General features: G+C 50.1%; 1 protein-coding gene across 1 annotated transcript in view; it reads left to right on the forward strand.

Moving 5' to 3' along the window:
* Positions 1–1008: 1008 nt before the first annotated feature.
* Positions 1009–16453, forward strand: part of KIAA1549 (KIAA1549 ortholog) — a 119625-nt gene continuing 104180 nt past the window's right edge. The window contains exon 1 of the mRNA XM_049894605.1: positions 1009–1159. Coding sequence (XP_049750562.1) covers positions 1009–1159 — 151 coding nt within the window. The remainder of the gene's footprint in view (positions 1160–16453) is intronic.

The following is a 16453-nucleotide window of genomic DNA, read 5'->3' on the forward strand; positions in this document are numbered from 1 at the left end:
TACCAGAGAGGAAATCAACTGCTAACTCCATCCAGGAACTCTGTCCTTGGGAACACCCACAGAAGCGAAATTTAACTTTTATTCACCATTATCTTCCTTGAATCTAACAGGAGTGTCCCCAGTCTTGTTCTGGGGAAGAGCCCTTACTGATTCTCCAGCCATCTGAAGTGGAACTTCCAGGCTGGCAGGGCACTGGACTGCAGGGCCACCGGGGTCCTAGTGTTGCATGTGCATGTTTCACCTTTCCCACTGTCCACCACGGTATTCTGGATAATGAGACAGTGTCCCACGTACGCCTTTGGACCCTGCCTGGTACAAGCGCTCCAGCAGAACACCACGGTCCCAAACTGCCAATTCCCTCTGCAAGCCCTTTAAAAGCGCCGCTCTCTCCAGGGAATGAACACGCATTGGCATTCGCCAGGTCCTGGCGCACAGAGGGGTCCCTCTTCACTTGCCTCGTTTCCCCCAGGGAGCTCCGACCCCAAACGCGGGTCCCCAGCCATTCTCTGCACACCCAAGGGCGCGCTTTCCCACCAAGGGGCCTGGGCTGCAGGGCCCTTCCAGGCGACCCTCTGAGCACTACCGTGTCCGGGGTCTGGGCGCCCGGGCGGCGTGACACTGAGGCCTGGGGAGCGGCCGCGCCGTTTGCCCCTCGCCCGGGGGACCGGCGTCCCCCGGTCCCGCCAGCGCAGGCGCTCAGCCGCCGCCGCGCCCGCAGCCAGGCCCGGGAGGGGCGCGGGGCCGCAGGTCGCCGCCCGGTCCCCGCCCGCGGCCCGGGGCCCCGAGGTGCGGCCCGGCCCCGGAGGCGGTCTTGGAGGCGGGCCCGGGGACGATCCGGGGCGGTCCGCGCCGGCCGGCCGGGAGGGGGTGCTCGCGCTCGGGCTCAGGGCGCAGCGAGGCCGGCGGGCGGGCGGGCGGCCTGCCCGGTTCCGGCCCGTCCCCGCCGCAGCGCCGCGTCCCGGCCGAGACCGAGCGGCGAGCCGGCGCGGCGCCGAGCGAGGCGCGGCCATGGCGGCGGGGAGCCGCGGCGGGGTCGCGCCGGACCCGGGGCCCCCCGGCCCTGCCGCCCGCCGCGCCCGCCGTCCGGGGCTGCTGCCCGCCGGCCTCCGGCTGCTGCTGCTGCTGCTGCTGCTGGCCCGGCCGGCCGTGTGCGCGCCAGGTAAGCCGGGGACCCCGCGGGTCGCCGTTAGCTCCGAATCCGGGCCCCCGCCGCCCCTCTATTCTCCGCGGCCCCCGCGCCCTCTTTTCTCGAGATGCTTCGCTTCCCCTCGGGCCCAGCGCATAAAGGCGGGGGACAATCCATCCAGAAGATGCGAGAGGGCGGATTCGGGCCAGTCGTGCCAAACGGCTGCAGAGCCTTCCTCCTGCGCTCCCTGGAGCCGGCGGCTTCCCCTCGGCATGTGCCTGCTCCCCGGCAAGATGCAGGCGCTGGAATTGTGCTCGTGCATGACGATTTGAATGTGGTTTGGGATACTTTGTTGTCGGGGCGTAGGGGCGCATTCACATATGTGTGCTTGCAAACAGTAGTGCATTGCCCTAAGTGGCCCTGCACCCCCAGAGGCGGGCAGGCTGGCTGGGTCCCCCCACCCCATGCACCGGGACACAAAGAACAGTCAAAGACAATCTCTTGGAAAGCGCCCTGGCCACGGTTCTTTCCAGAGAAACAGCGCGTCGCCTGGTTTTTGCAAAGGCATGATTAGTACAATGGACTATGAAAATATTGTGATTCTAAGTGTCAGGGCATGAAAGGAGAAGGGCTGCTTTTATAACAGAGGCAACTGAGCGACTGCTCGTGAGCAGGAGTGAGGATGCCTGGTTTATAAAGAAGCTGTGGGTGGGATTTGTTGTTGCCAACGATGGACTTCATGTTGCTTCCTGAGGTGCTGTCTGTCCACCCTGGGTGTACACACAGGGTGACTGTTGGTCTGGAACTGTCTCTGGGCTGACACACACTAGGCCAGTGACCTCTCCGGCACACACACTTGACCAGTGTCAGGGAGACCAGGAAGGTGGGGTGGCCAGCCAGGGGTGGAGAACGTCCCTACCCAGAACAAAAACCAGAAAGCAAGACAAGCTACTCTGATCCTCCCTTCTCATAGAAGGGATCAAAGGCCTGCCACAGGGCATGGAAGGACATGGAGCATGTTTGGATCTCACTGTCAGAATTGTAACCAGTGCCACACAGAGGAAGGGACTTCAGAGATCCGAGAATGTACCCACTTATAGTAAAGAGGAAACCGAGGCGCAGAAGGGGTTTGCTCAAGGTCACAGCTGTGTTGGTACGTAGTTACCACTTGACCGTACTCCCTACTGCTCTTGACCTGTAGACATTTACGCAGCTGGGACCTCCACAAAGTTTTCGCCTAGCTGGATCCCTGCCCCAGGGAGCTGGGCCAGAGCTGGGGTACACAGATGGGTCTCTTTTAGGCAGTGGAGAGAGAGTGCAAACAGCTCTGTTTCACCCAGCACGTGAGGTCTCAGTCCTGTTCCCTGGCTGTGTGCTCCAGCCCTGGGCGTCCAGAGGAGGGGAGACCCTGGGCTGTCTGGGAGACGAGATAATGATGAAGGTCCCCTTGGCTTTAGTCAACAAACAGAGCCCATGGAGACTAATGGGTTCTTCTGGTGTGGGACTCACAATCTAATTGCTTCCATTTGCTGAGTGCTTTCTGTGTGCCAGGTGCTGTATTTTATACACATGATTTAGTCACTTATCATCCCCATTTGACAGATGAGGAAACTAAGGCTCCAGGACTTTATTTGCCTCCAGGCTGGTTTAGCTCCAAAGTCTATGCAGTTAAAGTCTGAACCCTATTGCTTCCTCAGGTGGAAGTTGCTATCTGGACCTACTGTAGGTGTTGTGAAGAATATAAGTAATTATTTAAAAAAATTTAAAACAAGTAGTATAGCTGTTTGTACTAGTCCTCCACAACTTTCTCCACTTTATAAGTCCTTTTCCTTTTCGACCGTAGCTCCCAATACAAATATTCAACTTGTTGTTTTTGTTATTGTTGTGAGTTGCTGTCGAGTCAACTCCAACTCATGGCGACCCCTTGTTCAACAGAACGCAACGTATCCCAGTCCTGCGCCATCTTCACAGTTGTTGCTCGAGACCTTTGTTGCAGCCACTGTGTACTTTGAGTGCCTTCCGGCCTTGGGGGCTCATCTTCCCATGCTGTCTCAGACGATGTTCCGTTGTGATCCACGGGTTTTCAGAAGATTTTCTTCCTAGTCTGTCTTAGTCTGGAAGCTCTGCTGAAACCTGTCCAGCATGGGTGACCCTGCTGGTATTTGAAATACCAGAGGTATAGCTGCCGGCATCACAGCAATATGCAAGCCACCACAGTATGACAAACTGACTGAACGGTGGTGCGTATTTAACCTGGAGACACAAAATTGACTATCTTTCTCTAGAACTGATATCAGAGAAACAACCTCAGCCTATTATTACTTTGTGTTTTGGGCTCCTCTGGCTTGCGCACAAGGAGCCCTTGTGATACAGTGGTTAAGTACTTGGCTGCTAATCCAAGGGTCAATGGTTGGAAACCACCAGTTGCTCCGAGGGAGAAAGATGTGGCAATCTGCTTCCATAAAGATTACGGTCTTGGAAACCCTCTTGGGCAGTTCTACTCTGGCCTGTAGGGTTGCTATGAGTTAGAATGGACTGGCCAACAAATAGGGTTTTTTTTTGGCTGGTTTGTACAGCTGGTTCCAGGCTGGGTAATACAATAGGAACTAACAAAGTAGCCGACATCTTTTCAGAAGTGGCTGCCTGTCCTCAAGGATCCAGTTGGAAGCACAGAGCACAGCATGGACAAGGAACCCAGGTCCTGGGCATGGGAGGCCGTGAGTGACCTGCTGGGCAGGGGTCCTCAGGGGAGGCCTCTAATGGTGGCTCCTGACCCACTTCCTGTTGGCTGTGAGGAGCAGTGTTGATGGAGAGAGTGTCCTACTGTAGCTAGGCCACGGGGACGACACTTGGGGTGGCAAGTGGCTGCTGCCCTGGAGAGAGCTGAGCTTCAGTTGTTTGGCCCACATCTCCCCTGGGCCACCGGGACCCCTTGCTGCCGTCCTTCGTGTTGTGTTTCCATCAGCAGAGCAGGGGCCTTGAGCCTTGCTGGGGTGACTCTAAAGTGCTCATCAGAAAATGGCAAGGTGGTGCAGTGGTTAAGAGCTTGGCTGCTCTAGGTTGGAATCATTCCCCAAACCAACTCCACAGACACGGATTGGCCTGGACTATAAGATAGACAATGATGCTGGTGAGGAGTGAACTTCGTGCCTCAAGTAGACACATGAGTTTATGTGGGCGACTCCTGTCTGGTGGTGAGATGAGAAGGAAGAGGGGGACAGGAGCTGGTTGAATGGACACAGGGAATACAGGGTGGAGGGGAGGAATGCGCTGTCTCATTAAGGGGAGAGCTGCTGGGCGTGCACAGCGGGGTGTGTGTGGCTTTTCGGATGAGAGAGTGACTTGATCTGTAAACTTTCACCTGAAGTACAATAAACAAACAAAAAAAGAGCTTGGCTGCTAACCAAAAGGCGGGAAGTTAGCATCCACCAGCCACTCCTTGAAAACCCTATAGGGCAGTTCTACTCTGTCCTATAGGGTCGCTATGAGTCAGAATTGAACCGACTCAGTGGCAACGGGTTTGGTTTTGGAGAGTTGGTGGCGCAGTGGTTAAAGAGCTTAGCTGCTAATGGAAAGATTAGCAGTTTGAACCCACCAGCCGTTCCGTGGGAGAAAGATGTGGCCGTCTGTTTCCATAAAGATTTACAGCCTTGGAAACCCTATGGGGTATTTCTACCCCATCCTATAGGGTCTCTATAGTTGAAATCGACTCGATGGCAACGGGTTTGGTTTCTGGTCTTTTGGGTATCACGTGTTAGGTGGCAGTTCCTTCTGAAAACCATCTCCGTCTTCAGAAGGTTGCTCTGTTCGCGTTAACTTCTGTTAGATGGAACCCACCTTCCAATTTGTTCCCTTAGTTCAGTCTTTATATAAATTTCTACGTTGTATTGATCTCTCGTGTATGTCTATCTCATTCGGCTTTTGAATGTGTCTCTCAGCCCCACCCCACTCCCCCCGCCTTTTTTTTTTAACGTTTATAAGTTTGGTTTTGACTGTTCATGTTGTGGAAACAACTTGTAAAGCTTTGGACTTGATTTTGAACGCAGCACTTTTAGGAGGCCCGACATCCAAAATACAAGAAGAAAGAGTTGTTTCTCCATATCTACCTCTTACTCAGGGGCAAGTTTTTCTTAAAATAATAATTATCGTGAAAGTGAGATCTTTGCAGAGAATTTTGGAAACCAGTAAAAGGTACAGAAAACAGTCACCCATAACCCCGCAACCCACAGACAGCACTGTAAAGAATTTTGTCCTTTTCTTTTTTTTTGTATGTTAGCATTAAAAAAAATAATAATAATAATAACACGAGGATTGAAGTTTATGCACCATGGTGTTGACTGTTTTTTTTCACTCAATATTTTACTTAAGCATTTTTCCATTCCCTAAAGACTACTTGAATACACAGTTTTCCATCCTAATAATTTTATTTACTTTTTCTTTCTCTTATTTCCAGCTTTTTTGGCTGTAATAAATAATGCTCCGGTGCGTATCTATGTAGATAAGGATGTGTCTGTATTTCTTTGTGTGGGTTTTTTTTAGTCTACGTTTCTACAAAGAGATATAGGATGTAACATGGATCTTTGCATGTTTCGTTTACAGAGTATTGGGCACGTAGTAGGTGCTTAGAAAATGGCTGTTGAGTGAATCAATGTTCTGAAAGCTGGGATGCTGAAATAAACCCCGGCAGGTTATAAGGTGCCTGTTACAGTTCAGCATTACTAACCCACCACCATGGAGCCGATTCCGACTCACAGCGACCCTACAGGACAGAGTAGAGCTGCCCCATAGGGTTTCCAAGGAGCGCCTGGTGGATTTGAACTGCCGATCTCTTGGTTAGCAGCAGTAGCACTTAACCACTATGCCACCAGGCTTTCCTAAGTTTGTAATACATTATCTTAGTCCACATTTCTGGATTACTTTTGAGTTGAATATTTTTTATGTTTATTTTCTACTTGTACTTATTCTGAATTTTCTGTTTTTTGGCTCATTTATTGTCATGGTCTATGTATATGAAATCTTTTCTTAAAATAATTTTTATTGTGCTTTAAGTGAAAGTTTACAAATCAAGTCAGTCTCTCACACAAAAACCCATATATACCTTGCTACACATTCCCAATTACTCTCCCCCTAATGAGACAGCCCACTCCCTCCCTTCACTCTCTCTTTTCCTGTCCTTTTCGCCAGCTTCTAACCCCCTCCACCCTCTCATCTCCCCTCCAGGCAGGAGATGCCAACATAATCTCAAGTGTCCACCTGAGCCAAGAAGCTCACTCCTCCCCAGCATCCCTCTCCAACCCATTGTCCAGTCCAATCCCTGTCTGAAGAGTTGGCTTTGGGAATGGTTACTGTCCTGGGCCAGCAGAAGGTCTGGGGGCCATAACCACCGGGGTCCTTCCAGTCTCAGTCCGACCATTAACTCTGGTCTTATGAGAATTTGGGGTCTGCATCCCACTGCTCTCCTGCTCCCTCAGGGTGAAATCTTTCTTTATATACCAATGATGGTAACCATTTTTCCTTCTTTTTGTTGCAGTCCTCCCTTCCAATGGATTTTCTTTTAAATTTTGTATCCTTTTGAAATTCAGAAGTCTTTGGTTATTTTGATTGGCAAAATTTGCTGTTTTATTTTTGTTTGTAACTATTTTTATTGCATTTATGTCTGTGGCATGTTAAAATGTTGCCTTGCTTAATGTGCTATTATTGACCATTTTGAGGTGAATATTTGTTATACTTTGTGGCTTGATGGCAACAGGTTTGCTTGTGGGTTTAATTTTTAAGGGAGGAGCCCTGGTGGTACAATGGTTAAGCACTCAGCTGCTAACTGAAAGGCTGGCAATTTAAATATACCTTTGGCTCCACGCAAAAAAAGACCTGGTGATCTGCTCCTGTAAGGATTATCTACACCTATTGCCGTTGAGTCAGTTCTGACTCATAGCGACCCTACAGGACAGAGTAGAACTGCCTCATATGGTTTCCAAGGCTGTAACCTTTATGGGAGCAGACCGACATACCTTTCTCCTAAGCAGCAGCTGTTGGTTCGAGCCACTGACCCTTTGGTTCGCAGCCGAGCACTTAACCACTGTGCCACCAGGGCTCCTTCCTGTAAGGATTACAGCCCAGGAAACCCTATGGAGCAGTTCTGCTCTGTCACATGGGGTCGCTATGAATCAGAGTTGACTTGATGGCATACAACATCAATCTTTATGGGAGTAGATGGCCTGGTCTTTCTCCCGTGTAGCTGCTGGTGGGTTTGAACTGCTGACATTTTGGTTAGTACCGAGTGCTTAACCATTGCACCACTAGGGCTCTGTTTTGAAAAGGGCATAGGGACTTGATCCTAAATTCTCACTCCTGGCCACATGGGAACAGTGCCACAGCCCTTGTTGGGAAACGCCTCACTTAATCCAGAAAACAGAGCCCAGCCAGAGAATTGTTAAAAGTCACCAGGGACGGGGAGCCACAGCTTCTCCCAGTGCTCTGGGCGAGAGAGGTGGTCAGTTACTGTCAGTATAATAAGACCTGGTTGATGCTCCCAGCTAGGAAGATGCTGGTCTCGCCGATCTTACTTGTTGTCAGGTTGTGACCGGCCCCCACCGTCATCGGGCTCATGGTGCCATGACTTCTGCCTGAGTCTTTAGGCAGCCTGCTTTGCTGGAAAGCACACTGAACGGTGTGTTAGAAAACCTGGGTGTGCTCCTTTCTGCCAGAAACTTACTTTGCGACTGTGGACAAACTACCTCGTCCTTGGTTTCCTTATCAATGAAAGAAAAGGATTAGGTGAGATGACTTCTAAGTGCCCTTTTAGCTCTTATAGTTCAAGTCTGAACCCACCAGCGGCTCCACTAGAGAAAAGACTTGGTGAACTGCTTCTGTAAAGATTACAGGTTAAGAAGCCCTATGAGGCAGGTCTACTGTCCTATAGGGTCACTATGAGTTGGAATCGACTCAACAGCATACAACAACGATGAAAGTTCCAGTCTGTACTTGGGGGCCTTGGAATACACTTGTTATAGGCAGCAACTACTGGGTGCTTGTGAGTGTGGCTCTCTGCCTGTAGGAGTTCTCGGCTAATGGCCTGTAGGAGGTATCTCACTCTTAGCACTGCCTTTGGTTCTTGTTTCTGTTTGTCCTTCCCTTCTGTACCTCCACCCCCAACGCACACACTTTGGTTTCTCTTTGTCTACTCTTTTTCCCTGTCTCCTTCCCTGGTGCAGTAGGCTTGTTGGTGTCATGGCTCACCTGTTGCTTCTTCTCACTGTTGACAATCTAACCTTGCTGCTAAAGTGTGAGGTCCCGACCTGCAGCACCATGGCCATCTGGGAGCTTGTTAGAAATGCACAATCTCAGGTCTTCCCCAGACCTTCTGAATCAGAATCAGCTTTTAACAAGGTTACCGGGTGATTTCACACGCACATTTACAGCTGGAGAAGCCCTGGGCTGAGAGGTAATGCCTGCTGCTCCAGACTTCTTAGAGGAAGCGCTGCTGGAGCACTGGAGCCTGAGTCAGCCCAGACCAACCCTGGAGCTCATCTGATCTTCAGAGACCTTGAGATACACCTTTCTCTTAGACTGAACCTACGTGACTGGTCTGTGAGAGACCTTTCCCAGCTGGCCAGACAATTTCAGAACAGGATGGTTCTCTATCTTGACCTGCCCTGATTCATACCCATTCATTCATTATTGACACTTGGCTGCTTGTTAAAATACTGAAATACTACCATACCAAACAAAAACCCAAACCTGTTGCCGTCGAGTCAATTCTGACTCATAGCGACCCTATAGGATGGAGTAGAACTGCCCCATAGGGTTTCCAAGAAGCAGCGGGTGAATTTGAACTGCCAATCTTTTGGTTAGCAGCCTGAGCTCTTAACCACTGTGCCACCATACTACCATACCAGTTTTAAATAGCTGCTACACTAAACAGGGTTAACTCACAGAATCCCTGGGTGGTGCAAATGCTTAATACTGAAAGTTTGGAGGTTTGAGTTCACCCACAGGTGCTACAAAAGAAAGGCGTGGCCATCTTCTGAAAAACTAGCCATTGAAAACCCTGTGGAACACAGCTCTCCTCTGACACACATGGGGTCACTCTGAGTCCAAACTGACTTGATGGCAGCTGTTCTTTTATGCTGGGTACATCATCCTTCCCCCACCCCCTTAAAGGACCCTGGACCTCCCTACCCTCCCTCAGGAGCCTCCCCCAGCAATTCCTCCCCCTGTCTCCCTGGCAACTGATGATCCAGCCTGAAAGATTAATCTTAGCACAGCAGGAACCTCAGGACTCTGCTTTAGAAAAGCACCTTTCCTAATTGGTCCCTGCTCATGCCCCACCTGCTGTTAATTGTGTTGAATATTCCCACCCATTCATCCATCTATCCATCTGTCCATCCATCTATCTGTTCATCCACCCATGCATCCATCCATGCACCTATTCAATCATGCATCTGTCCATCCATCTAACCACCCATCTATCCATGCATTCACCTATTCGTCCATCCATCTATCCATCCGTGCATCTGTCTATCCATCCATTATCCATCCATCCATCCCAGACCCAGCACATTTAAAAAAAAGTGTGTTAAATGGATGCATTTGATGGTAGTAGAAGTCACAGACCTAGAAGACACTGGAGAGCATGTTAAAGGAGGAGAGAAGAGGACCAAGGACAGAGGTCTCAGAAACTGATATTAAAGCAGGGGGAAGGGAAGCGGGCCCACAAAGGAAACTGACTCTCACGACACAAGAGTGTCATGAAAGTCAGGGGAAGTGGAAGAGTTTATCTGAAAGTGAGCCATCCATCTGTCAAATGCTACTACACCCTCTCGTCACTTATCAACATGGTTAGGTTCCAAAGACCAGGTCATTATGCAAAATTGGTGTGGTGAGAAAATGGAAGATGACCAGGTGAGATCGAAAAATGGAAGATGACCACATCATTTCATAACTGCCAAATTACATCATTACATAACTGTCAAACCACTGAGAATCATGGCCCAACCAAGCTGACACATAATCTTAACCATCACTGCCAGCATTACTCTTGCCTTGCACCTCAGTGTTCGTTACTGCCAGATATATGTCATTAATGGGCAAAATATTTGAATAGTAGATTTTTTACTATATTGTGAATTCAAAATGTTGGGTACTGAGGTAGCTAATAAGTGAGGGGAAGGTGTGTACTAAACGGTTTCTCAAAGGATAGTGTGAGGGCCACCTGATCAGAACCACCTGGGGTACATTAAACACCCAGACTCATGGGTAAGCTGTTGTTGTCAGGTGCCGTTGAGTCAATTTCAACTCATAGTGACCCTATGTGACACAGTAGAACTGTCCTGTAGGATTTCCTAGGCTGTAGTCTTTACAGGAGCAGATCGCAAGGTCTTTCTCCCTTGGAGTGGCTGGTGGGTTTCAACCGCCAACCTTTTGGTTAGCAGCCGACAGCTTAGCTTTTGTGCCACCTTGGCTCCTTATAGTCAAGCTAGACCTACTGAAACAAGTGGGGCCCGAGGGTCTGTATCTCTGAAATGTTCAACAAGCTTCTCAGAAAAGTCTTATAGCTGAAAAGGGAGGCAGGAAGGGTAGGAACAAAGTCTGTCAGGGGTTTGCAAGGGATGGGATCTGGGGCAAGAGCTGTTGTATCGTTAATTGCTGTCCAGTTGGCTCTGACTCATAGTGACTGTATGTAAAACTGAGGGAATATTGCTCGGTCCCGCGCCGTCTTCATGATTGCTGATATGCTCGAGCCCACTGTTGCAGCTATCGTGTCAATCCATCTCATTGAGAGTTTCCCTTGTACAAAACATGATGCCCTTTTCTAATGATTGGTCTTTCCTGACAACGTATCCAAAGTAAGCAAGATGAAGTCTTGCCATCCTCACGCCTAAGGATCATTCTGGCTGTATTTCTTCCAAGACTGATTTGTTCGTTCGTCTGGCAGTCCCTGGTATAGTCGATATTCTTCGCCAACACCACAGGTTGAACGTATCGATTCTTCTTCTGTCTTACTTTGTGTTGTCCAGCTTTTGCATTCATATGAGGTGACTGAAAAGACAATGGCTTGGTCAGATGCACCTTAGTCATCAAAGTGACATCTTTGCTTTTTAGAACTTTAAAGAGGTCTTTTGCAGCAGATTTGCCCAAGAGTGGAGGGATTGATTTTAGAGAGGAGGAAAACAGAGGGAGAGAGAGGAGGCTGGTTCTGGGGACAGAGATGTGTGGGAGTGGCTAACTATTCCTGGAGGACAGTAGGTGAGGAAATGTGTTGAGAGGAGGCCAAGTGCGGGGTGGACTTGGAGCTCGAGAAAATACAGCTGTCTTCACAGGAATCAGAAGAGAATGAGAACTGCCAGGCAGTGGCAGAGGCCCAGTGGAAGCTGGACGGGCTGGCTTGGGAGCAGGCCAGTGGGCAGCTCTCTGCTTGCCCCTTGCAGCCCTGGGTGGCCCAGAGCCTGGTGAGGACAGAGGCGGCGGTGGTCTTGGGCTGTCAACTGGCACACATCGGTGCGGGCAGGGCAGCTCGGAGGGCTCCAGCTCCTGGTGACTGACACGAGGTCCTAGCCCTGTAGAGCTGGTTGCAGACTCTCCTTGCTCCTTTCTTTGTTCTCTTCCTCTTGCTTAGGCCCGTTGGAAGGAAGCCTCCATCACCTGTGGTTTTGTGTGCTGGGATTAACTGTGGAGCCGGGCAGCCTGGGTAAAGACTGTGGGAGCCTTCAAAAGAGGAGCCGCAAATTTACCAAACAGTGATCATGTGAAGCCAGCTGGAGGGGGACTTGAGGAAAGCATGGGGGACAGTTGGGGACAGGTGGGACATCTCCTTGGCCTTTGCTGCCCAATGTAGTCTTGGGCCAGCAGCATTGGGATCACCTGGGGCTTGTTAGAAATGCAGAATCTTAAGTTGAACTGGAATCTGCATTTTAACAAGAGCCCCCAGATGCACACTAAGGCTGGGAAGCTTCAGCTCAGCCAATTTCTCACTGAAGTTGGGTGCATTTGAAAGATTTTTTTTTTTTTTTTTTTTTTACCTAATGAGCAGGGAGCCCTTAATGCTTAGCAGCTCAACCAGATTTCCAGTGGGATGGGAAGACTGAGGGATGACTGCCCCTGTGCCTGTGTCCCCACAGAGGCTGAGTGTTGGAAGCCTTTTGTCCGGTTCTTGATTTCCCTGACCTGATCTCAGCAGGAGTCAGGGCCGGTGACTACCAGCATTGCAGAAGAACCTGGAGTTGGTGGAGCTGAAGCAAACAAGTGTTGAAACAGGACAGGTGGGAATTAGCTGGGAGGGAAGGAATGAGCATTTGTCTGAGCTGGCAGGAACACAGGACAGGTGTGGGGCTGGGGGCTGGGCAAGTGACAGGTGGGGCTGGAGAGGTGTCTTTGCAGACCGGCCCAGGCCAGGTCAGGAGGGGGCAGACAGCAGCTGGCACTAGGACAGCAGTCTCAGCCCCTGCCATTGGCTCTGACCCAAGGGAGTATGGGGTAGAGGACTGGGCTGGGGTAGAAGGCTGTAGGAATGGGTTGGAGTTATCAGCCTGGGCCTGAATAGAGTCTCAATAGAGTCTTAGAGAGGGTGGTGGTTGTTGAGTAGAGTCTTAGGGAGGGCAGGATTGTTGAGTAGAGTCTTAGGGAGGGCAGGGTTGTTGAATAGAGTCTTGGGGAGAGTAGGGTTGTTGAACAGAGTCTTAGGGAGGGCAGAGTTGTTGAGTAGAGTCTTAGGGAGGGCAGGGGTTGTTGAGTAGAGTCCTAGGGAGGGCAGGAGGTGTTGAGTAGAGTCTTAGGGAGGGCAGGAGATGTTCAATAGAGTCTTAGGGAGGGCAGCGTTGTTGAACAGAGTCTTAAGGAGGGCAGGGGTTGTTGAGTAGAGTCTTAGGGAGGGCAGGGGTTGTTGAGTAGAGTCTTAGGAAGGGCAGGGGTTGTTGAGTAGAGTCTTAGGGATGGCAGTGTTTATTGAGTAAAGTGTTAGGGAGGGAAGTGGTCAAAGTCTTGCCTTCCATGAGGAAGACCCTGTTCGGTTCCCAGCCAAGACACCTTATGCACGGCAACCACCTGTCTGTCAGAGAAGGCTTGCATGTTGCTATGATGCTGACAGGTTTCAGTGGAGCTTCCAGGCTCAGAAGAAAGGCCTGGAAATCTACTTCTGAAAATCAGCCAATGAAAATGCTATGGATCCAATAGTAGGTCATGGACAGAGTGGGAGAGATCTGCAGAACAATTTAAATTCAGTAATAAGACCAGATTTACTGATTTGATAGAGAGTGGTGGAACTCCCGAGACTATGGCCCTTAGACACCCTTCAAATTTGGAACTGAAATCATTTCTGGAGATCACATAATAGCTATACAACAGACAGACCTATAGAATGAACGGTAACACCAGTGAGGAAGGTATACTTCAGAACAATCACCTATACGAGATCTAAAGGGCAATATTTGCTCAAAAGCAAAGATCAGAAGGATGGTAGGCCAGGAAAGCTGGGCAAATGGCCATTGGGAACCCAGGGAGGAAGAAGGGCAAGGCTGACACACTGAGGTGTTTGTAACCAATGTCACACAAGCTGTATGTGTAAATTACTGAATGGGAAACTAATTTGCTCTGTAAACTTTCACCTAACCATAATAAAGTGTTAAAAAGAACAAAACTTCATGGATCACAATGGGCCCATCGCAACCGATGGATGACGGGACGGCGCGGGACTGTGCAGCCTTTTGCTTCATTGTGCGTAGGGGTCACCATGAGTCGGGCGCCGACCTGACAGCAGCTGACAACGGAAGTCTTAGGAATTTATAAAATCAGATTCTTCTTTCTAGCTCTTGGAATTGGACTTTCAAATATTTTGGTGCATTTTCAAGATGACAATAGTCTTCCTGATTTTAAAAATGATATGTGTTCATTGCAATAATTTGTACTTGTTGTTCCCTCTGCCTAGAACAATCTTACCTCAGATATTATCTACGCGATTTACTGCTCTGCTTCCTTCAGGTTTCTGCTCCAGTCTCACGTTATCAGAGGGGCCTTCCCTAGGAAACACTTAAAGAAAAATAGCAAATTCCTCTGCACTTCTGACCCTCCAGGCCCTGCTCTGTTTTCCCCCCATGGCTTTTATCACCATCTTGTATGTGCCCGTCTGCTTATTCTGCCCTTCCCACTTGGATTTCAAGCCCCACGAGGACAGAGGCTTTGTTTGTTGTGTTCAGGGGACTTTTTCCTCCTTTCAGCAAACTGCCCAGTCCTGCAGGCCCCAGGCCAGGCCCTCGGGATAGTTGGAGCACAAAGTTGGTTGGTTACACGGTGTGTTACTAGGTGTAAGTGCTGGGAGGACGTGGAACAGATACAGGGTTTGGGAGTGAGGAGTTGCAGCTTTTGTCTGGCTGGGTAGGAAGGCCTTGTTGAGGTGACATTTCAGCTAAGTTTTGAAGGAGGTGATGGAGGAGCCATTCAGGTATCGGTTTTCCAATGAAGTTGCTGGAGCCAGGTGGTGGGGGTGGGGAGGGCCCGCATGCCTGACAGAGAGGGCAGGAGAGGGACGGAACTGGGCATGAGGGGACGTGGGTGCGGGGGCATCCCAGGCCCTCGAAGGACTCAGGCTCTCATTCCGTGTGAGGTGGGTTGCCATTGGAACGTTTTCAGTAGAGAGATGATGTCATGAGGCTTCAGATGTAAGATGTGTTGCTTATTGAATGAATTCAAATGGCACCAGAAACCCATAAAAACCAAACCCATTACTGTGGAGCTGATTCTGACTCATAGCGACCCCGTGTGTCACAGAGCAGGACTGCTTCATAGGGTTTGCTTGGCTGTAATCTTTATGGAAGCAGATCGCCAGGTCTTTCTTCTGTGGTGCAGCTGGATGGGTTCGAACTGCCAACCTTTAGGTTAGCAGTCAAGTGCAAGCCACTAGTGCCACCTAAGGGATCTCTCAGATGGTACAAAAGGTGCACATCAGAAAGTAAAGTCACCCCCAAATCCCACCACTCGGAGATAGCCATTCTGACATTCCTCACGCACATACACACACATACATACGTGTACACGCACATGCACACACACGGGGAGGGGGGCGGCCAAGGGCCACATTGGGCTCCGACTGCGGCTCTGTGTCCACAGAGCCCACTCCACCAATCTGCAGTGTAGAGTATAAAGAGCCACTCTCCAGCCTGGACCCAGAACAGGGAAACCCTGGCCTCTCCTTGCTGCTTGGTGACTCATCCGCTCCACAGCTCACTCTGTCGGATCTTTCAGGACATACAAACACCCCCCGACCCCCCGCCAACTCCGTCACCATCTTCCTTGAAGCTGTGGCTGGTCTGTACTTTATCAACCATCCTCTGTGGATGGATAGCTGGGTGTCCCTCAATGTTTGTGTTTACAGAGAACACTGCTAGGAGCGTGGTTGTACACACCTCTTTGCGCACTTTTCTGATGATGTCCTCAGGATAAATTCCCAGAAACAGAGTTGCTGGCCTAGGGAGCATGCACATTAAATCCTGATCCATATTGCCAAATTGCTCCCTAGAAAGGCTGAAGCCACCTGTCTTGTCTCCAGCAGTGACTCAGAGCTCCAGGGTTTGCTCCCACCCTCCACAGTACAGAGTATTGCCGATCTTTATTATCTCTGCCAAACTCACGGATGGAAAATATCTTCTTTATAGTTTCAGTTCTTTGATGGAGGCCCCTTTCTGGTCCTTTCTCTGGTCTGCTCCTGCACAACTTCTCAGGGCGGACCGGGGAATCATGCCAACACTCAACAACCACAGGTGCTGGTCACATGGTCCCAGGTGCAGCGAGCCTCGTTTCAACTGTACAACAACTCTGTGAGGCAGGTACTGCTATCCCCATTTTACAGATGAGGAAAATTAAGCCCAAGGTCACAGAGCTAGTAGGAGCCGTCCTAATCCTGGGAGGTGGTTGTGCACCCCCAGCCAGGGTTTCTCTCCTCTGGCTTCATGCTGCAGAGCAGCTGTCTCAGCTCATGCCACCAATCCTGAGGAGCCCACTCCCAGGATTGGTGGCATGAGCTTTGTGGGTAGACAGCCTCAGTCAGAGCCCTCTGTGGCCTCTGGCCAGCCCACTGTCCTGGTCAGAACCCCCCACTATGTGCCCAGGCCTGACATAACAAGGTACTCATTAAGTATTGGGTAAGCCTGAAAAAAAAAAAAAAAACCTGTTGCTGTTGTGTTGATTCCAACTCATAGCGACCCTATAGGACTGAGTAGAACTGCCCCATAGAGCTTCCAAGGAGTGCCTAGTGGATTCAAACTGCCGACCTTTTGGTTAGCAGCCATAGCACTTGACCGCTATGCCACCAGGGTTTCCATTGGTTAAGTTGGCCTTCGA

The sequence above is a fragment of the Elephas maximus genome, chromosome 8, assembly GCF_024166365.1.
Source record: "Elephas maximus indicus isolate mEleMax1 chromosome 8, mEleMax1 primary haplotype, whole genome shotgun sequence".
Taxonomy (NCBI): domain Eukaryota; kingdom Metazoa; phylum Chordata; class Mammalia; order Proboscidea; family Elephantidae; genus Elephas; species Elephas maximus.